Genomic DNA, 24,413 nt, shown 5'->3' on the forward strand with positions numbered 1-24,413 from the left:
GAGTCTGGACTCTGGAGAGAGATGGTTGGACGATGCCAGGGAGGAATTTGATGTGTCCGGTCTCAGGATCTGGGGCAGACAGCGATCTGGAGAGATGAACGAAGGCATCAAGGAACAGAGGCATCAGTGGGTACAGATACACAGACCACTGACAGTAGCCACGCAGAGAAGTGACGTTAAACTTGTATCGAACCTTGGTTAGAACACACTTGGAGTACTGTGCACAGTTCTAGTCTGCTTAGACCACACTTGGAGCACTGTGCACAGTTCTGGTCTGGTTAGACCACACTTGGAGCACTGTGCACAGTTCCGGTCTGGTTAGACCACAGTTGGAGCAATGTGCACAGTTCCTGTCTGGTTAGACCACACTTGGAGCACTGTGCACAGTTCTGGTCTGCTTAGACCACACTTGGAGCACTGTGCACAGTTCTGGTCTGGTTAGACCACACTTGGAGCACTGTGCACAGTTCCTGTCTGGTTAGACCACACTTGGAGCACTGTGCACAGTTCTGGTCTGCTTAGACCACACTTGGAGCACTGTGCACAGTTCTGGTCTGCTTAGACCACACTTGGAGCACTGTGCACAGTTCTGGTCTAGTTAGACCACAGTTGGAGCACTGTGCACAGTTCCGGTCTTGTTAGACCACACTCGGAGCACTGTGCACAGTTCTGGTCTGGTTAGACCACACTTGGAGCATTGTGCACAGTTCTGGTCTGGTTAGACCACACTTGGAGCACTGTGCACAGTTCCTGTCTGGTTAGACCACACTTGGAGCACTGTGCACAGTTCCGGTCTGGTTAGACCACACTTGGAGCACTGTGCACAGTTCCGGTCTGGTTAGACCACACTTGGAGCACTGTGCACAGTTCCGGTCTGGTTAGACCACACTTGGAGCACTGTGCACAGTTCCGGTCTGGTTAGACCACACTTGGAGCACTGTGCACAGTTCCGGTCTGGTTAGACCACACTTGGAGCACTGTGCACAGTTCCTGTCTGGTTAGACCACACTTGGTGCACTGTGCACAGTTCTGGTCTGGTTAGACCACACTTGGAGCACTGTGCACAGTTCCTGTCTGGTTTGACCACACTTGGTGCACTGTGCACAGTTCTGGTCTGGTTAGACCACACCTGGAGCACTGTGCACAGTTCCTGTCTGGTTAGACCACACTTGGTGCACTGTGCACAGTTCTGGTCTGGTTAGACCACACTTGGAGCACTGTGCACAGTTCCGGTCTGGTTAGACCACACTTGGAGCACTGTGCACAGTTCCGGTCTGGTTAGACCACACTTGGAGCACTGTGCACAGTTCTGGTCTGGTTAGACCACACTTGGAGCACTGTGCACAGTTCCGGTCTGGTTAGACCACACTTGGAGCACTGTGCACAGTTCTAGTCTGGTTAGACCACACCTGGAGCACTGTGCACAGTTCCTGTCTGGTTAGACCACACTTGGTGCACTGTGCACAGTTCTGGTCTGGTTAGACCACACTTGGAGCACTGTGCACAGTTCCGGTCTGGTTAGACCACACTTGGAGCACTGTGCACAGTTCCGGTCTGGTTAGACCACACTTGGAGCACTGTGCACAGTTCCGGTCTGGTTAGACCACACTTGGAGCACTATGCACAGTTCTGGTCTGGTTAGACCACACTTGGAGCACTGTGCACAGTTCCGGTCTGGTTAGACCACACTTGGAGCACTGTGCACAGTTCCGGTCTAGTTAGACCACACTTGGAGCACTGTGCACAGTTCCGGTCTGGTTAGACCACACTTGGAGCACTGTGCACAGTTCCTGTCTGGTTAGACCACACTTGGAGCACTGTGCACAGTTCTGGTCTAGTTAGACCACAGTTGGAGCACTGTGCACAGTTCCAGTCTGGTTAGACCACACTTGGAGCACTGTGCACAGTTCTGGTCTAGTTAGACCACAGTTGGAGCACTGTGCACAGTTCCAGTCCGGTTAGACCACACTTGGAGCACTGTGCACAGTTCCGGTCTGGTTAGACCACACTTGGAGCACTGTGCACAGTTCCTGTCTGGTTAGACCACACTTGGAGCACTGTGCACAGTTCTGGTCTGTTTAGACCACACTTGGAGCACTGTGCACAGTTCTGGTCTGGTTAGACCACACTTGGGGCACTGTGCACAGTTCTCGTCTGGTTAGACCACACTTGGAGCACTGTGCACAGTTCTGGTCTGGTTAGACCACACTTGGAGCACTGTGCACAGTTCCGGTCTGGTTAGACCACACTTGGAGCACTGTGCACAGTTCCGGTCTAGTTAGACCACACTTGGAGCACTGTGCACAGTTCCGGTCTGGTATGACCACACTTGGAGCATTGTGCACAGTTCTGGTCTGGTTAGACCACACTTGGAGCACTGTGCACAGTTCCTGTCTGGTTAGACCACACTTGGAGCATTGTGCACTATTCTGGTCTGGTTAGACCACACTTGGAGCACTGTGCACAGTTCCTGTCTGGTTAGACCACACTTGGAGCACTGTGCACAGTTCTGGTCTGGTTAGACCAGACTTGGAGCACTGTGCACAGTTCCGGTCTGGTTAGACCACAATTGGAGCACTGTGCACAGTTGCGGTCTAGTTAGACCACACTTGGAGCACTGTGCACAGTTCCTGTCTGGTTAGACCACACTTGGAGCATTGTGCACAATTCTGGTCTGGTTAGACCACACTTGGAGCACTGTGTACAGTTCCTGTCTGGTTAGACCACACTTGGAGCACTGTGCACAGTTCTGGTCTGGTTCGACCACACTTGGAGCGCTGTGCACAGTTCTGGTCTGGTTAGACCACACTTGGAGCACTGTGCACAGTTCCGGTCTGGTTAGACCACACTTGGAGCACTGTGCACAGTTCTGGTCTGGTTAGACCACACTTGGGGCACTGTGCACAGTTCTGGTCTGGTTAGACCACACTTGGAGCACTGTGCACAGTTCTGGTCTGGTTCGACCACACTTGGAGCGCTGTGCACAGTTCTGGTCTGGTTAGACCACACTTGGAGCACTGTGCACAGTTCCGGTCTGGTTAGACCACACTTGGGGCACTGTGCACAGTTCCGGTCTGGTTAGACCACACTTGGAGCACTGTGCACAGTTCTGGTCTGTTTAGACCACACTTGGAGCACTGTGCACAGTTCTGGTCTGGTTAGACCACACTTGGGGCACTGTGCACAGTTCTCGTCTGGTTAGACCACACTTGGAGCACTGTGCACAGTTCTGGTCTGGTTAGACCACACTTGGAGCACTGTGCACAGTTCCGGTCTGGTTAGACCACACTTGGAGCACTGTGCACAGTTCCGGTCTAGTTAGACCACACTTGGAGCACTGTGCACAGTTCCGGTCTGGTATGACCACACTTGGAGCATTGTGCACAGTTCTGGTCTGGTTAGACCACACTTGGAGCACTGTGCACAGTTCCTGTCTGGTTAGACCACACTTGGAGCATTGTGCACTATTCTGGTCTGGTTAGACCACACTTGGAGCACTGTGCACAGTTCCTGTCTGGTTAGACCACACTTGGAGCACTGTGCACAGTTCCGGTCTGGTTAGACCAGACTTGGAGCACTGTGCACAGTTCCGGTCTGGTTAGACCACAATTGGAGCACTGTGCACAGTTGCGGTCTAGTTAGACCACACTTGGAGCACTGTGCACAGTTCCTGTCTGGTTAGACCACACTTGGAGCATTGTGCACAATTCTGGTCTGGTTAGACCACACTTGGAGCACTGTGCACAGTTCCTGTCTGGTTAGACCACACTTGGAGCACTGTGCACAGTTCTGGTCTGGTTCGACCACACTTGGAGCGCTGTGCACAGTTCTGGTCTGGTTAGACCACACTTGGAGCACTGTGCACAGTTCCGGTCTGGTTAGACCACACTTGGAGCACTGTGCACAGTTCTGGTCTGGTTAGACCACACTTGGGGCACTGTGCACAGTTCTGGTCTGGTTAGACCACACTTGGAGCACTGTGCACAGTTCTGGTCTGGTTCGACCACACTTGGAGCGCTGTGCACAGTTCTGGTCTGGTTAGACCACACTTGGAGCACTGTGCACAGTTCCGGTCTGGTTAGACCACACTTGGGGCACTGTGCACAGTTCTGGTCTGGTTAGACCACACTTGGGGCACTGTGCACAGTTCTGGTCTGGTTAGACCACACTTGGAACACTGTGCACAGTTCTGGTCTGGTTAGACCACACTTGGAGCACTGTGCACAGTTCTGGTCTGGTTAGACCACACTTGGAGCATTGTGCACAGTTCCGGTCTGGTTAGACCACACTTGGAGCATTGTGCACAGTTCTGGTCTGGTTAGACCACACTTGGAGCATTGTGCACAGTTCCGGTCTGGTTAGACCACACTTGGAGCACTGTGCACAGTTCTGGCCTGGTTAGACCACATTTGGAGCACTGTGCACGGTTCTGGTCTGGTTAGACCACACTTGGAGCACTGTGCACAGTTCTGGTCTGGTTAGACCACACTTGGAGCATTGTGCACAGTTCCGGTCTGGTTAGACCACACTTGGAGCACTGTGCACAGTTCAGGTCTGGTTAGACCACACTTGGAGCACTGTGCACAGTTCTGGTCTGGTTAGACCACACTTGGCGTATTGTGCACAGTTCAGGTCTGGTTAGACCACACTTGGAGCACTGTGCGCAGTTCTGGTCTGGTTAGACCACACTTGGCGTATTGTGCACAGTTCTAGTCTGGTTAGACCACACTTGGAGCACTGTGCACAGTTCTGGTCTGGTTAGACCACACTTGGAGCACTGTGCACAGTTCTGGTCTCCATATTATAAAAAGGATATCGAGGCACTGGAGAAGGTGTGAAAAAGATTTGAAAGAATGATACGAGAACTGAGAGGTTATAACTATCAGGAAAGATTGAGCAAGCTGGGGCTCCTTTATCTAGAAAAGAGAAGGCTGAGGGGTGACCTGATCGAGGTCTGTAAGATTATGAAGGGGTTCGATAGGGTCGAGGTAGAGAAGATGTTTCTACTTGTGGGACAGACCAGAACTAGGGGCCATCAATATAAGATAGTCACTGATAAATCCAACAGGGAATTCAGGAGAAACTTCTTTCCCCAGAGAGTGGTGAGAATGGGGAACTCGCTACCACCGGGAGTGGTTGAGGCGAACAGTATCGATGTGTTTAAGGGGAAGTTGGATAATCACATGAGGGAGAAAGGGAGAGAAGGATATGGTGATGGGGTGAGATGAAGAGGGGTGGGAGGAGGCCCGTGTGGAGCAGAAACACCGGCAGGGACCAGTTGGGCCGAATGGCCTGTTTCTGTGCTGTAATTACTGAGATGTTCGGGGACCGGGGAGCCTCGGAATGTGACGTGTAGGAAACTGGCCAAGGGACTGTGCTGGGTGCTGAGTTTTTGTTTGAGATGTGGGCGTCGCTGGCAAGGCTGACATTTATTGCCCATCCCTAGTTACCCTCGAGAAGCTGGTGGTGAGTCGCCTTCTTGAACCGCTGCAGTCCGTGTGGTGCATGTAGTGTATGTACCTTTAAGAGGAACTATGTTTTTGAAGCCCCTGTATACTGTAGTACCAGTAGTGACCACTCGGGTATATAAGCCTGTGTAGCGTCTTGTGTAGTTAGTTCACCTCTAGACTTTGTTCAGTAAACACTTGTTAAATCAACTCCTGCATTCCGTGTCTCCATTAACACACGGATCGAACAGTGGCGACGAGTTAGAAACGAACTTACCTGCAATTCGGCAGCACCTCAAGGGGATCGATTCCTCAGACGAAGGTCGAAGCCAGAAGCAAGAAAAAAAACAAAACTGTGGTTTCACCAGCTAAATGGGATGGTGGCAGGTAGTGCACTGATCCTTCCTGGGCTGCGGCGGGCTAGAGCTCGATCGGGTGGCTCTGCAACGGGGCCGGGCAGTGAGTCGGGAAGCAGAAGCAAAGAGAGAGAGAGGGTGGAGCACTTAGGGCGCGGCCGGTGCTGCAAAGCAGGTCGGCGTTCGGACCGAGCAGAGGGAGGGGAAAGTCCCAGAGGGTCCGCTCCACGACGGGAACGGTTCTCCAAGTAACGCAGAAACTATTGAAGCGATATATAAAAAAAAAATAGAAATACCGCGAAAAGCTGCAGGTCGCAACGGGAACCGTGGAGAACAGCGGCAGCGGCGGGAAAGCGCGGGAGGTGCCATCTTAACTCGGCAGGGAAGAAAGAAAAGCGCGGGATGCGCCATTTTGATCCATCGGGGACGGAGGAAAAGCGCGGGAAGCGCCATTTTAGATTTTCAAGATGCCGAAGACTGGCAATATTAATGCTTTCGATAGTGATATAAAAGATTGGACCACATATGTGGAAAGAGTGGAGGTATATTGCAAGGCGAATGAAGTAGCGGATGATAAAAAGGCATCAGTACTTCTAAATCTGATGGGCGCATGGACATACGGGCTGTTGCGAAACTTGATCACTCCAGCCAAACCGATGGACAAGAATTTTAAGGAGATTGTTGATACCTTACAGGAGCACTTAAACCCAACACCGCTGCTGATAGCGGAACGATTCAAATTCTTCAGGAGGAATCAGCACAAGAATGAAAGTAACGCTGATTACCTCACCGAATTACGAAAGCTGTCAAAGCACTGCCAATTCGGGGCAGGACTGGCAGATTCTCTACGAGACAAATTCGTCTGCGGTCTCCTAAGCCAAGGAACACAGAAAAGACTACTTTCTGAGAAAGATTTGACACTGGACAAGGCTTTCAGTGTGGCTGTATCATACGAAGCAGCAGCAAGAGGAGCTGCAGAGATACAGCAAAAGCCACAGGACTTCGGCACCCATGAAATGACACGGGGTTTCGAGAGATGTTATCGATGCGGCAGATCCACCCATGACCAGAAGGACTGCTGGTTCAAGGACAAAGCATGCAGGCAATGTGGAAAGATGGGACACATTGCACGTGTATGCAGATCTGGAAAGAAATCCGCTGACAGTAAAAAGGTCAATAAGGAAAAGTACAGAAAGGTACAAATGATGACGGACAGTAGCTCCGAAGACCAGAAGAGTGATAGCGACTCCGGAAACAAAAGACTAAGCTGTCTCAAATTACATAATGTAATTGCCAAAGAAGATTAGCAGACCATTTGGGTTACCCTCACGATAGCGGGGTCCCCAGTCAAAATGGAGCTAGATACAGGATCAGCTCTGACCGTCATGAGTCAACGGGATTATGAGCGGCTATTTCCGCATATACCTTTTGAAAGACACATCCATTATCTTGAAGACATATACGGGGCAGAAAGTATACCCCAGAGGGAAAATAAGGGTGCCTGTTGTATACAACGGCAAGGAAATACAGAAGTTGTATTTATACGTTCTGCAAGATGGTGGTCCACCGTTGTTGGGACGTGAATGGATCAGAAAGATACGTTTAGACTGGCACTCCATTCAGGCACTGACGGTGACCAGTAAGAAAAAAAAACGATGATGATGTCATACCTGGACGATTAAAAGAAATCTTGGCTAACGCCAAAGAAGTGTTTCAACAGGAACTAGGAACCCTGAAAGGCGCCACCGCCTCAATAAAAGTGGAAGATGCGGCAATTCCCAAATTTTTAAGGCAAGGCCGGTGCCATACGCAATTCGTCCAGCCGTCGAGACAGAGCTGGAGAATTTGGAAAAAGCAGGCGTGTTGTTATCCAAGGTAGATTGGAGCGAGTGGGCAACACCCATCGTCCCGGTCATGAAGAAAACGTTGAATAATGATAAATCTGAAGAACAGAGAAAAGTTCGCATCTGTGGGGACTTCAAGGTGACTGTAAACCCGGTTCTTCACACGGTACAGTATCCTCTTCCGAGGATAGAAGATATTTTCACCTCACTATCCGGAGGGAAACGTTTCACCAAAATTGACTTAGCACAGGCATATCTACAGATGGAGGTTGAGGAGGCCTCTCAAAAGTATCTCACGATAAATACACACAAAGGCCTGTACCAGTACAATCGACTGGTTTTCGGAGTGGCATCAGCTCCGGCTATCTGGCAAAGAGCTATGGAGCAAGTCCTGCAAGGGATTCCGGGGACTCAATGCTACCTAGACGACATCCTTGTAACAGGAGAAAACGACAACGAGCACCTTGCCAACTTGGAGCAGGTGCTCACGAGGCTGAGAGAACGGGGCCTACGAGCAAATCGCCCCAAGTGCGAATTTTTCCAGAAACAAATATCATATTGTGGCCATGTCATTAACGAAGAAGGGTTGCATAAGTCACCTGAAAAAATTGAAGCGGTCGTAAAGGCCCCAGTGCCTGAAAATGTCTCACAATTAAGGTCGTTCCTGGGATTAGTAAATTACTATCATAAATTTTTACCAAACTTGTCGACAGTTCTGCATCCTCTTAACGCACTGCTACAAACGGGAGTAGTTTGGAAATGGAGCAAAGACTGTAAACGTGCCTTCCATAAATGCAAAGGCTTGATCACGTCCAGGGAAGTGTTGGCTCATTACAACCCATCACTGCCAATCAGACTGGTGTGCGATGCATCCCCTTATGGCGTGGGGGCGGTATTATCGCATAGATTCCCTGATGGTTCGGAGCGGCTCAGCTGAGCGTAACTATGCCCAGATCGACAGGGAGGCACTCAGCCTGGTATGGGGGGTGAAGAAATTCAACCATTACCTACACGGACAAAAATTTACCTTGTTGACTGACCATCAACCCCTCGTCTCCATATTCAACCCTAAAAAGGGTGTTCCCATTATGACAGCGCAAAGGCTACAGAGGTGGTCCCTTTTCCTAGGGGCACACCAATATGACATAGAATACAAAGGAACAAAACAGCATGGGAATGCTGATGGGTTATCGCGCCTACCGTTGCCAACGGTAGAAGAGGCGCCTACAGTGGACCCAGTGGAGATGTTCCACTCGACCATAGTGGAATGTCTACCCGTGACAAATTCTACCATTGAAAAGGAAACTAGAAATGACCCGACTCTCTCACGAGTCTACGATTTAACGGTGAATGGATGGCCAGCACATGGCGAACCACTATTGCCAGCATTCTCGCAAAGAAGAGAACAGCTGTCAGTGTGCTGAGGAACCTTGATGTGTGGATCCAGAGTGGTGATTCCACCCAAACTCAAGGATAGAGTGCTAAAGGAGCTTCACGAGGGGCATCTGGGTGGAGTGAAAATGAAGAACTTAGCCAGAGCGTTTGTGTGGTGGCCAGGTATCGATGGAGACATCGAAGAAATGACCAAGAGCTGTCTAGGATGCCAGAAGGTCCAAAACGCCCCACCACAAGCCCCTCTACATCCATGGGAGTGGCCCTCATCTCCATGGCAAAGGGTACATATCAACTTTGCTGGTCCATTTATGGACTCAAATGTTCTTAATCGTGGTTGGATGCACACTCCAAGTGGCCGGAGGTAATAAAGATGTCCTCCACCACCACGGAAAAAACCATCACAGTATTAAGGACCATATTTGCCAGGAATGGGCTGCCTGAACAGATCTGTTCTGATAATGGACCGCAATTTGTATCCAAAGAATTCAGGAAGTTCTTAAAAAAAACAATGGGGTTAAGCACTACACGTCCGCCCCATACCATCCCGCCACCAATGGATTGGCTGAAAGGTTTGTCCAGGCCTTCAAGAAGGCCATAAAGGCCATGGGTAATGAAGACATAAATCTACAACATAAGGTAGATAACTTCTTGTTTGCGTACAGGAATGCAACACACGTGGTTACAAACCAAACCCCCGCCATGATGTTTTTCAATAGAAGCCTAAGATGCCGGCTGGATTTGATCAAGCCAAACGTCAGAAGGGACGTAGAGAACCGGCAATTTCAAAGCATGAATGAAAGGCCAACTAGAACCTTCCAGATAGGTCAACCAGTTTTGGCCCGGGACCACCGTACCGAGAAATGGCACACGACTAGGACCGCTGATGTATACCGTGGACATTGGAGAAAGCATAATAAGGCACCATGCTGACCAGATCATAGAGTCATCCGAAAAAGGGACAACCTACACCACAACTCTATACGCCTAGTGATGAAGCAGAGATACCCATAGTATCTACCTCCGATCCGGTGATACTGGAACCAGATGAACCCGACATTGGCATTGAAGCCGAATCGACCTTGCCAAAAGAACCTGCTACACCACCGAGGCGTTATCCGGACCGAGTCAGGAAGCCTCCAGAGAGACTGAATTTGTAATTGATTAACTTCAGCAAATGTGTATATTATTGTTCTTGTAAAAATGTTATTTAATGATTACTTAAAATGTTACGTACTATTTATCTAAAAGGGGAGGAATTGTAGTGTACCTTAAGAGGAACTATGTTTTTGAAGCCCCTGTATACTGTAGTACCAGTAGTGACCACTCGGGTATATAAGCCTGTGTAGCGTCTTGTGTAGTTAGTTCACCTCCAGACTTTGTTCAGTAAACACATGCTAAATCAACTCCTGCATTCCGTGTCTCCATTAACACACGGATCTAACAGTGCAGGTGCTCCCACAGTGCTGTTAGGGAGGGAGTCCCAGGATTTTGACCCAACGACGATGAGGGATCGGCCGATATATTTCCCAGTCGGGATGGTGTGTGACTTGGAGGGGAACTTGAAGGTGGTGGTGTTCCCATGCGCCTCCTGCCCTTGTCCTTCTAGGTGGAAGAGCTCGCGGGTTTGGGAGGTGCTGCCGAAGAAGCCTTGGCGAGTTGCTGCAGTGCATCTTGCAGATGGTCCACACTGCAGCCACAGTACGCTGGTGGTGGAGAGAGTTCAAGGGTCAACCCCCGAACAGCAACCAGTGACCCCGCCGGTCCTGTGATGTCACAAGTGACCTGGTCCCCAGAGGTGTGATGTCACCGGTGTTCTGTGACTTCGCCCCAGAATTCCACTGTGAGGTCAGCGCCCGGGGGGGGGGGGGCGGGGTCACCAGGAGCTGCTTCTCTCTCTCACCCGGCCCAGGGAGTGGCGCCGCGATGTGGTGGCGGAGCTCCGTCTGTGGAATCCTGCTGTGCGCAGTCGTGGCGGTCATTGTGTCAGGTAAGGGGCATTCACTGGGGGGTCAGTGTGTGACCCAGTGTCCATTCACTGGGGGGTCAGTGTGTGACCCAGTGCCCATTCACTGGGGGGTCAGTGTGTGACCCAGTGCCCATTCACTGGGGGGTCAGTGTGTGACCCAGTGTCCATTCACTGGGGGGTCAGTGTGTGACCCAGTGTCCATTCACTGGGGGGTCAGTATGTGACCCAGTGTCCATTCACTGGGGGGTCAGTGTGTGACCCAGTGCCCATTCACTGGGGGGTCAGTGTGTGACCCAGTGCCCATTCACTGGGGGGTCAGTGTGTGACCCAGTGTCCATTCACTGGGGGGTCAGTGTGTGACCCAGTGTCCATTCACTGGGGGGTCAGTGTGTGACCCAGTGTCCATTCACTGGGGGAGTCAGTGTGTGCCCCAGTGTCCATTCACTGGGGGGTCAGTGTGTGACCCAGTGTCCATTCACTGGGGGGTCAGTGAGTGACCTAGTGTCCATTCACTGGGGGGTCAGTGTGTGACCCAGTGTCCGTTCACTGGGGGGTCAGTGTGTGACCCAGTGTCCGTTCACTGGGGGGTCAGTGTGTGACCCAGTGTCCGTTCACTGTGGGGTCAGTGTGTGACCCAGTGTCCATTCACTGGGGGAGTCAGTGTGTGACCCAGTGTCCATTCACTGGGGGGTCAGTGTGTGACCCAGTGTCCGTTCACTGGGGGGTCAGTGTGTGACCCAGTGTCCGTTCACTGTGGGGTCAGTGTGTGACCCAGTGTCCATTCACTGGGGGAGTCAGTGTGTGACCCAGTGTCCATTCACTGTGGGGTCAGTGTGTGACCCAGTGTCCATTCACTGGGGGAGTCAGTGTGTGACCCAGTGTCCGTTCACTGTGGGGTCAGTGTGTGACCCAGTGTCCATTCACTGGGGGAGTCAGTGTGTGACCCAGTGTCCGTTCACCTGGGGGGGTCAGTGTGTGACCCAGTGTCCATTCACTGTGGGGTCAGTGTGTGACCCAGTGTCCATTCACTGGGGGAGTCAGTGTGTGACCCAGTGTCCATTCACTGGGGGGTCAGTGTGTGACCCAGTGCCCATTCACTGGGGGGTCAGTGTGTGCCCCAGTGTCCATTCACTGGGGGGTCAGTGTGTGACCCAGTGTCCATTCACTGGGGGGTCAGTGAGTGACCTAGTGTCCATTCACTGGGGGGTCAGTGTGTGACCCAGTGTCCGTTCACTGGGGGGTCAGTGTGTGACCCAGTGTCCGTTCACTGGGGGGTCAGTGTGTGACCCAGTGTCCGTTCACTGGGGGGTCAGTGTGTGACCCAGTGTCCATTCACTGGGCGTCAGTGTGTGACCCAGTGTCCATTCACTGGGCGTCAGTGTGTGACCCAGTGTCCATTCACTGGGGGGTCAGTGTGTGACCCAGTGCCCATTCACTGGGGGGTCAGTGTGTGACCCAGTGTCCATTCACTGGGGGGTCAGTGTGTGACCCAGTGTCCATTCACTGGGGGGGTCAGTGTGTGACGCAGTGTCCATTCACTGGGGGAGTCAGTGTGTGACCCAGTGCCCATTCACTGGGGGGTCAGTGTGTGACCCAGTGTCCATTCACTGGGGGGGTCAGTGTGTGACCCAGTGTCCATTCACTGGGGGGGTCAGTGTGTGACCCAGTGTCCATTCACTGGGGGGGTCAGTGTGTGACGCAGTGCCCATTCACTGGGGGGTCAGTGAGTGACCCAGTGTCCATTCACTGGGGGGTCAGTGTGTGACCCAGTGTCCATTCACTGGGGGGGTCAGTGTGTGACCCAGTGTCCATTCACTGGGGGGTCAGTGCGTGACCCAGTGTCCCATTCACTGGTGGGTCAGTGTGTGACCCAGTGCCCATTCACTGGGGGGTCAGTGTGTGACCCAGTGCCCATTCACTGGGGGGTCAGTGTGTGACCCAGTGCCCATTCACTGGGGGAGTCAGTGTGTGACCCAGTGCCCATTCACTGGGGGGTCAGTGTGTGACCCAATGTCCATTCACTGGGCGTCAGTGTGTGACCCAGTGCCCATTCACTGGGGGGTCAGTGTGTGACCCAGTGTCCATTCACTGGGCGTCAGTGTGTGACCCAGTGCCCATTCACTGGGGGGTCAGTGTGTGACCCAGTGCCCATTCACTGGGGGGTCAGTGTGTGACCCAGTGTCCATTCACTGGGCGTCAGTGTGTGACCCAGTGCCCATTCACTGGGGGGTCAGTGTGTGACCCAGTGTCCATTCACTGGGCGTCAGTGTGTGACCCAGTGCCCATTCACTGGGGGGTCAGTGTGTGACCCAGTGCCCATTCACTGGGGGGTCAGTGTGTGACCCAGTGTCCATTCACTGGGCGTCAGTGTGTGACCCAGTGCCCATTCACTGGGGGGTCAGTGTGTGACCCAGTGCCCATTCACTGGGGGGTCAGTGTGTGACCCAGTGCCCATTCACTGGGGGAGTCAGTGTGTGACCCAGTGCCCATTCACTGGGGGGTCAGTGTGTGACCCAGTGTCCATTCACTGGGCGTCAGTGTGTGACCCAGTGTCCGTTCACTGGGGGGTCAGTGTGTGACCCAGTGTCCATTCACTGGGGGGTCAGTGTGTGACCCAGTGTCCATTCACATGGGGGGTCAGTGTGTGACCCAGTGCCCATTCACTGGGGGGTCAGTGTGTGACCCAGTGCCCATTCACTGGGGGGTCAGTGTGTGACCCAGTGTCCATTCACTGGGGGGTCAGTGTGTGACCCAGTGTCCATTACTGGTGGGGTCAGTGTGTGACCTAGTGCCCATTCACTGGGGTCAGTGTGTGACCCCAGTGTCCATTCACTGGGGGGTCAGTGTGTGACCCAGTGTCCATTCACTGGGGTCAGTGTGTGACCCCAGTGTCCATTCACTGGGGGGTCAGTGTGTGACCCAGTGTCCATTCACTGGGGGGTCAGTGTGTGACCCAGTGTCCATTCACTGGGGGAGTCAGTGTGTGACCCAGTGTCCATTCACTGGGGGGTCAGTGTGTGACCCAGTGTCCGTTCACTGGGGGGTCAGTGTGTGACCCAGTGTCCATCCACTGGGGGGTCAGTGTGTGACCCAGTGTCCATTCACTGGGGGGGTCAGTGTGTGACCCAGTTCACTGGGGGGTCAGTGTGTGACCCAGTGTCCATTCACTGGGGGGTCAGTGTGTGACCCAGTGTCCATTCACTGGGGGGTCAGTGCGTGACCCAGTGTCCATTCACTGGGGGGTCAGTGTGTTGACCCAGTGCCCATTCACAGGGGGGTCAGTGTGTGACCCAGTGCCCATTCACTGGGGGTCAGTGTGTGACCAGTGTCCATTCACTGGGGGGTCAGTGTGTGACCCAGTGCCCATTCACTGGGGGTCAGTGTGTGACCCAGTGTCCATTCACTGGTGGGTCAGTGTGTGACCCAGTGCCCATTCACTGGGGGGTCAGTGAGTGACCTAGTGCCCATTCACTGGGGGAGTCAGTGTGTGACCCAGTGCCCATTCACTGGGGGTCAGTGTGTGACCCAGTGCCCATTCACAGGGGGGTCAGTGTGTGACCCAGTGCCCATTCACTGGGGGGTCAGTGTGTGACCCAGTGTCCATTCACTGTGGGGTCAGTGTGTGACCCAGTGTCCATTCACTGTGGGGTCAGTGTGTGACCCAGTGCCCATTCACTGGGGGGTCAGTGTGGTGACCCAGTGTCCATTCACTGTGGGGTCAGTGTGTGACCCAGTGTCCATTCACTGGGGAGTCAGTGTGTGACCCAGTGTCCATTCACTGTGGGGTCAGTGTGTGACCCAGTGTCCATTCACTGGGGAGTCAGTGTGTGACCCAGTGTCCATTCACTGGGGGGTCAGTGTGTGACCCAGTGTCCATTCACTGGGGGGTCAGTGTGTGACCCAGTGTCCATTCACTGGTGGGTCAGTGTGTGACCCCAGTGTCCATTCACTGGGGGGTCAGTGTGTGACCCAGTGTCCATTCACTGGGGGGGTCAGTGTGTGACCCAGTGCCCATTCACTGGGCGTCAGTGTGTGACCCAGTGCCCATTCACTGGGCGTCAGTGTGTGACCCAGTGTCCATTCACTGGGGGGGTCAGTGTGTGACCCAGTGCCCATTCACTGGGCGTCAGTGTGTGACCCAGTGCCCATTCACTGGGGGGTCAGTGAGTGACCCAGTGCCCATTCACTGGGGGGTCAGTGTGTGACCCAGTGCCCATTCACTGGGGGGTCAGTGTGTGACCCAGTGTCCATTCACTGGGGGGTCAGTGTGTGACCCAGTGCCCATTCACTGGGGGGTCAGTGTGTGACGCAGTGCCCATTCACTGGGGGGTCAGTGTGTGACCCAGTGTCCATTCACTGGGGGGTCAGTGTGTGACCCAGTGTCCATTCACTGGGGGGTCAGTGTGTGACCCAGTGTCCATTCACTGGGGGGTCAGTGAGTGACCCAGTGCCCATTCACTGGGGGGTCAGTGTGTGACCCAGTGTCCATTCACTGGGGGGGTCAGTGTGTGACGCAGTGCCCATTCACTGGGGGGTCAGTGAGTGACCCAGTGCCCATTCACTGGGGGGTCAGTGTGTGACCCAGTGTCCATTCACTGGGGGGTCAGTGTGTGACCCAGTGTCCATTCACTGTGGGGTCAGTGTGTGACCCAGTGTCCATTCACTGGGGGGTCAGTGTGTGACCCAGTGTCCATTCACTGGGGGGTCAGTGTGTGACCCAGTGTCCATTCACTGGGGGGGTCAGTGTGTGACCCAGTGCCCATTCACTGGGGGAGTCAGTGTGTGACCCAGTGCCCATTCACTGGGGGAGTCAGTGTGTGACCCAGTGTCCATTCACTGGGGGGTCAGTGTGTGACCCAGTGTCCATTCACTGGTGGGTCAGTGTGTGACCCAGTGTCCATTCACTGGGGGGTCAGTGTGTGACCCAGTGCCCATTCACTGGGGGGTCAGTGAGTGACCCAGTGCCCATTCACTGGGGGGTCAGTGTGTGACCCAGTGTCCATTCACTGGGGGGTCAGTGTGTGACCCAGTGTCCATTCACTGGGGGGTCAGTGTGTGACCCAGTGTCCATTCATTGGGGGGTCAGTGTGTGACCCAGTGTCCATTCACTGGGGGGGTCAGTGAGTGACCCAGTGCCCATTCACTGGGGGTCAGTGTGTGACCCAGTGTCCATTCACTGGGGGGTCAGTTTGTGACCCAGTGTCCATTCACTGGGGGGTCAGTGTGTGACCCAGTGTCCATTCACTGGGGGAGTCAGTGTGTGACCCAGTGTCCATTCACTGGGGGAGTCAGTGTGTGACCCAGTGCCCATTCACAGGGGGGTCAGTGAGTGACCCAGTGTCCATTCACTGGGGGTCAGTGTGTGACCCAGTGTCCATTCACTGGGGGTCAGTGTGTGACCCAGTGTCCATTCACTGGGGGGTCAGTGTGTGACCCAGTGTCCATTCACTGGGGGGGGTCAGTGTGTGACCCAGTGTCCATTCACTGGTGGGTCAGTGTGTGACCCAGTGTCCATTCACTGGGGGGGTCAGTGTGTGACGCAGTGCCCATTCACAGGGGGGTCAGTGAGTGACCCAGTGTCCATTCACTGGGGGTCAGTGTGTGACCCAGTGTCCATTCACTGGGGGGTCAGTGTGTGACCCAGTGTCCATTCACTGGGGGGTCAGTGTGTGACCCAGTGTCCATTCACTGGGGGGGTCAGTTTGTGACCCAGTGTCCATTCACTGGGGGGTCAGTGTGTGACCCAGTGCCCATTCACTGGGGGTCAGTGTGTGACCCAGTGTCCATTCACTGGGGGGGTCAGTGAGTGACCCAGTGCCCATTCACTGGGGGTCAGTGTGTGACCCAGTGTCCATTCACTGGGGGGGTCAGTTTGTGACCCAGTGTCCATTCACTGGGGGGTCAGTGTGTGACCCAGTGTCCATTCACTGGGGGGTCAGTGTGTGACCCAGTGTCCATTCACTGGGGGGTCAGTGAGTGACCCAGTGCCCATTCACTGGGGGGTCAGTGTGTGACCCAGTGTCCATTCACTGGGGGGTCAGTGATGGGTTAGGGCGTTCGGGGAGTTTCCAGAATCCTGTGACCTCTGACTCCGGCCCCCGCCATCTCCTCTTGGTGTTTCAGGTCCGGTCCTGAGTCCGATCCGTGCCGGGAGTTTCAGAGACGCGAGGTCGGGTCCGATTCTGGCCGGAGTCTCGTCTGACGGAAGCACAGGCCGAACGGCTACAGGTAGAGGATCTCGCAGCAGAACATCGTGACAGGACGGGCTGGAGAGGGGCACGAGTGGGGGGGAGGACGGGGGGTCCCCGCTGCACAACCACCCCCCCTCACACCCCCTCACTCCCCCTCCCCCTCGCATCCCCCCTCACTCCCCCTCCCCCTCGCATCCCCCCTCACTCCCCCTCCCCCTCCCCCTCGCATCCCCCCTCACTCCCCCTCCCCCTCCCCCTCGCATCCCCCCTCACTCCCCCTCCCCCTTGCATCCCCCCTCACTCCCCCTCCCCCTCCCCCTCGCATCCCCCCTCACTCCCCCTCCCCCTCACATACCCCCTCCCCCTCCCCCTCACTACCCTCTCACTCCCCCTCCCCCTCACATCCCCCCTCACCTACCCCCCCTCACCTACCCCCCCCCCTCACCTACCCCCCCTCACCCCTCAATCCTCTCTCTGGTCTCTCTCAGATCTCCGTCGCAAGTCCGGCTCAAGCAAGAACTGGTGGGATTACGATGATAACGACAGGAAGAAGATCGAGCAGACCTATGACTGGATCCACGAGAAACCCGATATCCCCGAGGGTGAGTGACGCTTCAGTCGTCCTCCTCCCTTCCGCGGGCACCAACTCTCCCCGGGGTACAGGTCCCCACAGGCGGTGAATCTCCCCGGGATATGGGTCCCCCTCTACTCACCGACTCTCGCCGGGGCATGGGTCCCCACGACCCTGGCTGATTTCCCCTCTCTCTAACCCAGGGGTCACTGGACAGTGATCAGGAGCAGGAACCCTGGCTGATTTCCTCTCTCTCTAACCCAGGGGTCACTGGACAGTGATCAGGAGCAGGAACCCTGGCTGATTTCCCCGCTCTCTAACCCAGGGGTCACTGGACAGTGATCAGGAGCAGGAACCCTGGCTGATTTCCCCTCTCTCTAACCCAGGTGTCACTGGACAGTGATCAGGAGCAGGAACCCTGGCTGATTTCCCCTCTCTCTAACCCAGGGGTCACTGGACAGTGATCAGGAGCAGGAACCCTGGCTGATTTCCCCTCTCTCTAACCCAGGGGTCACTGGGCAGTGATCAGGAGCAGGAACCCAGGCTGATTTCCCCTCTCTCTAACCCAGGGGTCACTGGGCAGTGATCAGGAGCAGGAACCCTGGCTGATTTCCCCTCTCTCTAACCCAGGGGTCACTGGACAGTGATCAGGAGCAGGAATCCTGGCTGATTTCCCCTCTCTCTAACCCAGGGGTCACTGGACAGTGATCAGGAGCAGGAACCCTGGCTGATTTCCCCTCTCTCTAACCCAGGGGTCACTGGACAGTGATCAGGAGCAGGAATCCTGGCTGATTTCCCCTCTCTCTAACCCAGGGGTCACTGGACAGTGATCAGGAGCAGGAACCCAGGCTGATTTCCCCTCTCTCTAACCCAGGGGTCACTGGGCAGTGATCAGGAGCAGGAACCCTGGCTGATTTCCCCTCTCTCTAACCCAGGGGTCACTGGACAGTGATCAGGAGCAGGAACCCTGGCTGATTTCCCCTCTCTCTAACCCAGGGCTCACTGGACAGTGATCAGCAGCAGGAACCCTGGCTGATTTCCCCTCTCTCTAACCCAGGGGTCACTGGGCAGTGATCAGGAGCAGGAACCCAGGCTGATTTCCCCTCTCTCTAACCCAGGGGTCACTGGGCAGTGATCAGGAGCAGGAACCCTGGCTGATTTCCCCTCTCTCTAACCCAGGGGTCACTGGACAGTGATCAGGAGCAGGAATCCTGGCTGATTTCCCCTCTCTCTAACCCAGGGGTCACTGGACAGTGATCAGGAGCAGGAACCCTGGCTGATTTCCCCTCTCTCTAACCCAGGGGTCACTGGACAGTGATCAGGAGCAGGAACCCTGGCTGATTTCCCCTCTCTCTAACCCAGGGGTCACTGGGCAGTGATCAGGAGCAGGAACCCTGGCTGATTTCCCCCTCTCTCTAACCCAGGGGTCACTGGGCAGTGATCAGGAGCAGGAACCCTGGCTGATTTCCCCTCTCTCTAACCCAGGGGTCACTGGACAATGATCAGGAGCAGGAACCCTGACTGATTTCCCCTCTCTCTAACCCAGGAGTCACTGGGCAGTGATCAGGAGCAGGAACCCTGGCTGATTTCACCTCTCTCTAACCCAGGAGTCACTGGGCAGTGATCAGGAGCTGGAACCCTGGCTGATTTCCCCACTCTCTCTAACCCAGGGGTCACTGGGCAGTGATCAGGAGCAGGAACCCTGACTGATTTCCCCTCTCTCTAACCCAGGAGTCACTGGGCAGTGATCAGGAGCTGGAACCCTGGCTGATTTCCCCTCTCTAACCCAGGGGTCACTGGGCAGCGATCAGGAGCAGGAACCCGGGCTGATTTCCCCTCTCTCTCTCACCCAGGGGTCACTGGATAGTGATCAGGAGCAGGAACCCCGGCTGATTTCCCCTCTCTCTAACCCAGGGGTCACTGGGCAGTGATCAGGAGCTGGAACCCTGGCTGATTTCCCCTCTCTAACCCAGGGGTCACTGGACAGCGATCAGGAGCAGGAACCCTGGCTGATTTCCCCTCTCTCTAACCCAGGGGTCACTGGGCAGTGATCAGGAGCAGGAACCCTGGCTGATTTCCCTCTCTCTCTAACCCAGGGGTCACTGGGCAGTGATCAGGAGCAGGAACCCTGGCTGATTTCCCCTCTCTCTAACCCAGGGGTCACTGGGCAGTGATCAGGAGCAGGAACCCTGGCTGATTTCCCCTCTTTCTAACTCAGGGGTCACTGGGCAGTGATCAGGAGCAGGAACCCTGGCTGATTTCCCCTCTCTCTCTAACCCAGGGTTCACTGGATAGTGATCAGGAGCAGGAACCCTGGCTGATTTCCCCTCTCTCTCTAACCCAGGGGTCACTGGACAGTGATCAGGAGCAGGTTATGGGGCCAGAGTGGGAGGGCTTGGCGTGGAGGGTGAGCTGGGAGCCTGATGGTGGAACAGATGGTGAGACAGAGGTTACGATATTTTCTCCTTCAGAAACCCTGAAAAAATTCATGAAGAAAATCCTCGTCGGATCATTCTGTGCGCTCTTCGTGGTGATGCTCCTGCTCATCTGCTGCTGCCGGTGAGCGAGGGGTGCTGCTTATATCAGAGCGAGGGGAGCGGGGTATGTCGGGGCGAGGGGTATATTGGGGCGTGTCGGAGCGAGGGGCGCGGGGCGTACCGGGGCGCGGGGCGTACCAGAGCGAGGGGCGCGGGGTATATGGGGGCCAGGGGCGTGGGGTATGTCGGGGCGCGGGGTGTATCGGAGCGAGGGGCGTGGAGGGGCGCGTCGGAGCGAGGGGCATGGGGGTATGTCGGGGCGAGGGGTGTGTCGGGGCGAGGGGCGTGGAGGGGCGCGTCGGAGCGAGGGGCACGGGGGTGTGTCGGGGCGAGGTGTGTGTCGGGGTGTGTCGGGGCGCAGGGTGTGTCGGGGCGCGTCGGGGCGCGGGGCGAGGGGCGCGTCGGGGCGAGGGGCGTGGAGGGGCGCGGGGTGTGGAGGGGCGCGTCAGAGCGAGGGGCACGGGGGTGTGTCGGGGCGAGGGGTGTGTCGGGGCGAGGAGCGTGGAGGGGCGCGTCGGAGCGAGGGGCGCGGGGGTGTGTTGGGGTGCGGGGAGGGGCGAGGGGTGGGGAGGGGCGTGGAGGGGCGAGGGGTGGGGAGGGGCGAGGGGCGTGGAGGGGCGCGGGGTGTGTCGGGGCGTGTCGGGGCGCGGGGTGTGTCGGGGGGCGCGGGTGTGTCGGGGCGCGGGGTGTGTCGGGGCGCGGGGTGTGTCGGGGCGAGGGGGCGCGTCGGGGCGAGGGGCGTGTCGGGGCGCGTCGGAGCGAGGGGCGCGGGGGTGTGTTGGGGCGCGGGGAGGGGCGAGGGGTGGGGAGGGGCGAGGGGCGTGGAGGGGCGAGGGGCGTGGAGGGGCGAGGGGTGGGGAGGGGCGTGGAGGGGCGTGGGGCGTGTCGGGGCGCGGGGTGTGTCGGGGCGTGTCGGGGCGAGGGGCGTGGAGGGGCGCGGGGCGCGTCGGAGCAAGAGGCATGGGGTGTGTGTCGGGGCGAGGGGCATGGGGTGTGTCGGGGCGTGTCGGGGCGCGGGGCGAGGGGTGTGTCGGGGCGAGGGGCGTGGAGGGGCGCGTCGGAGCGAGGGACGCGGGGGTGTGTTGGGGCGCGGCGAGGGGCGTGGAGGGGAGGGGCGAGGGGTGTGGAGGGGCGAGGGGCATGGGGTGTGGAGGGGCGTGTCGGGGCGCGGTGTGTGTCGGGGCGCGGGGCGAGGGGTGTGTCGGGGCGAGGGGCGTGGGGGGTGAGTTGGGGCGCGGGGAGGGGCGAGGGGTGTGGAGGGGCGAGGGGTGTGGAGGGGCGAGGGGCATGGGGTGTGTCGGGGCGTGTCGGGGCGCGGGGTGTGGAGGGGCGCGGGGTGTGTCGGGGCGCGGAGCGATGGGCGCGTCGGGGCGAGGGGCGTGTCGGGGTGTGTCGGGGCGCGGGGCGAGGGGCGCGTCGGGGCGAGGGGCGTGTCGGGGCGCGTCGGAGCGAGGGGCGTGGGGGTGTGTTGGGGAGGGGCGAGGGGTGGGGAGGGGCGAGGGGCGTGGAGGGGCGCGGGGGTGTGTCGGGGCGTGTCGGGGCGAGGGGCGAGGGGCGTGGAGGGGCGCGGGGTCGCGTCGGAGCGAGAGGCATGGGGGTGTGTCGGGGCGAGGGGTGTGTTGGGGCGAGGGGCATGGGGTGTGTCGGGGCGGGGCGAGGGTGCGCGTCGGAGCGAGGGGCATGGGGGGTGTGTCGGGGCGTGTCGGGGCGCGGGGTGTGTCGGGGCGCGGGGCGAGGGGCGCGTCGGGGCGAGGGGCGTGGAGGGGCGCGTCAGAGCGAGGGGCACGGGGGTGTGTCGGGGCGAGGGGTGTGTCGGGGCGCGTCGGAGCGAGGGGCGCGGGGGTGTGTTGGGGCGCGGTGAGGGGCGAGGGGCGTGGAGGGGCGTGGAGGGGCGAGGGGTGGGGAGGGGCGTGTCGGGGCGCGGGGGTGTTTCGGGGTGTGTCGGGGCGCGGGGTGTGTCGGGGCGTGGGGGTGTGTCGGGGCGCGGGCGAGGGGTGGGGAGGGGCGAGGGGCGTGGAGGGGCGAGGGGCGTGGAGGGGCGAGGGCTGTGTCGGGGCGCGGGGTGTGTCGGTGCGAGGGGCGCGTCGGGGCGAGGGGCGCGTCGGAGCGAGGGGCGCGGGGTTGTGGAGGGGCGCGGGGCGTGTCGGGGCGAGGGGCGCGTCGGAGCGAGGGGCATGGGGGTGTGTCGGGGCGAGGGGTGTGTCGGGGCGTGGGGTGTGTCGGGGCGCGGGGCGAGGGGTGTGTCGGGGCGCGGGGGTGTGTTGGGGAGGGGCGAGGGGCGTGGAGGGGAGGGGCGTGGGGTGTGGAGGGGCGAGGGGAGGGGCGTGGGGTGTGTGGAGGGGCGAGGCGTGTGGAGGGGCGCGGCGTGTGGAGGGGCGCGGGGCGAGGGGCGTGGAGGGACACGGGGTGTGTGTCGGGGCGAGGGGCGTGGAGGGGCGCGTCAGAGCGAGGGGCACGGGGGTGTGTCGGGGCGAGGGGCATGGGGTGTGTCGGGGTGTGTCGGGGCGTGTCGGGGCGTGTCGGGGCGCGGGGCGTGTCGGGGCGCGGTGTGTGTCGGGGCGTGTCGGGGTCTGTCGGGGCGCGGGGCGTGTCGGGGCGCGGGGTGTGTCGGGGCGTGGGGCGTGTCGGGGCGAGGGGGCGTGGAGGGGCGCGGGGCGCGTCAGAGCGAGGGGCATGGGGGTGTGTCGGGGGCGAGGGGCATGGGGTGTGTCGGGGCGTGTCGGGGCGTGGGGTGTGTCAGGGCGCGGGGCGAGCGGTGTGTCGGGGCGAGGGGCGCGTCGGAGCGAGGGGCGCGGGGGTGTGTTGGGGCGCGGGGAGGGGGGAGGGGCGTGGGGTGTGGAGGGGCGAGGCGTGTGGAGGGGCGCGGGGTGTGGAGGGGCGAGGGGCGTGGAGGGGCGCGTCAGAGCGAGGGGCACGGGGGTGTGTCGGGGCGAGGGGCACGGGGTGTGTCGGGGCGTGTCGGGGCGCGGGGTGTGTCGGGGCGAGGGGCGTGGAGGGGCGCGTCGGGGCGTGGAGGGGTGTGGAGGGGCGAGGGGTGTGGAGGGGCGAGGGGTGTGGAGGGGCGAGGGGCGTTGGTCGGGGCGTGTCGGGGCGCGGGGTGTGTCGGGGCGAGGGGCGTGGAGGGGCGCGTCGGAGCGAGGGGCGCGCGGGGGTGTGTTGGGGCGAGGGGCATGGGGTGTGTCGGGGCGCGTCAGGGCGAGGGGCGTGGAGGGGCGCGTCGGAGCGAGGGGCGCGGGGGTGTGTTGGGGCGTGGGGAGGGGCGAGGGGCGCGTCGGAGCGAGGGGCATGGGGGTGTGTCGGGGCGAGGGGCATGGGGTGTGTCGGGGCGCGGGGTGTGTCGGGGCGAGGGGCGCGTCGGGGCGAGGGGCGTGGAGGGGCGCGTCAGAGCGAGGGGCACGGGGGTGTGTCGGGGCGAGGGGTGTGTCGGGGCGAGGGGCGTGGAGGGGCGCGTCGGAGCGAGGGGCACGGGTGTGTCGGGGCGAGGGGCGTGGAGGGGCGCGTCGGAGCGAGGGGCGCGGGGGTGTGTTGGGGCGCGGGGAGGGGCGAGGGGCGTGGAGGGGCGAGGGGCGTGGAGGGGCGAGGGGAGGGGCGAGGGGCGGCGAGGGGCGTGGAGGGGCGAGGGGCGCGTCGGGGCAAGGGGCGCGTCGGAGCGAGGGGCGTGTCGGGGCGTGTCGGGACGAGGGGCGCGGGGGGGTGTCGAGGCGCGGGGGGGTGTCGGGGCGTGTCGGGGCGAGGGGCGCGGGGGGGGTGTCGAGGCGCGGGGGGGTGTCGGGGCGTGTCGGAGCGAGGGGCGCGGGGCGTGTCGGAGCGAGGGGCGCAGGGCGTGTCGGGGCGCGGGGTGTGGAGGGGCGCGTCAGAGCGAGGGGCACGGGGGTGTGTCGGGGCGAGGGGTGTGTCGGGGCGAGGGGCGTGGAGGGGCGCGTCGGAGCGAGGGGCGTGTCGGGGCGCGTCAGAGCGAGGGGCACGGGGGGGTGTCGGGGCGAGGGGTGTGTCGGGGCGAGGGGCGTGGAGGGGCGCGTCGGAGTGAGGGGCGTGGAGGGGCGCGTCAGAGCGAGGGGCACGGGGGTGTGTCGGGGCGAGGGGTGTGTCGGGGCGAGGGGCGTGGA

The 24,413-nt window shown here is 58.8% G+C and overlaps 1 protein-coding gene across 1 annotated transcript in view; it reads left to right on the plus strand.

The window, feature by feature from the left end:
• Positions 1-10,931: 10,931 nt before the first annotated feature.
• The window catches only part of LOC147094619 (uncharacterized), a 14,934-nt gene continuing 1,452 nt past the window's right edge, over positions 10,932-24,413 (plus strand). The window contains exons 1-4 of the mRNA XM_085973939.1: positions 10,932-11,029; positions 17,132-17,236; positions 17,688-17,801; positions 20,242-20,329. Of these exons, the coding sequence (XP_085830065.1) occupies positions 10,966-11,029; positions 17,132-17,236; positions 17,688-17,801; positions 20,242-20,329 (371 nt within the window). The 5' untranslated portion in view covers positions 10,932-10,965. The remainder of the gene's footprint in view (positions 11,030-17,131; positions 17,237-17,687; positions 17,802-20,241; positions 20,330-24,413) is intronic.

The sequence above is a fragment of the Somniosus microcephalus genome, unplaced genomic scaffold (genome assembly GCF_052327205.1).
Source record: "Somniosus microcephalus isolate GS21.2 unplaced genomic scaffold, FLI_Smic_1.0 unresolved_chr1, whole genome shotgun sequence".
In the NCBI taxonomy this organism is placed as follows: Eukaryota; Metazoa; Chordata; class Chondrichthyes; order Squaliformes; family Somniosidae; genus Somniosus; species Somniosus microcephalus.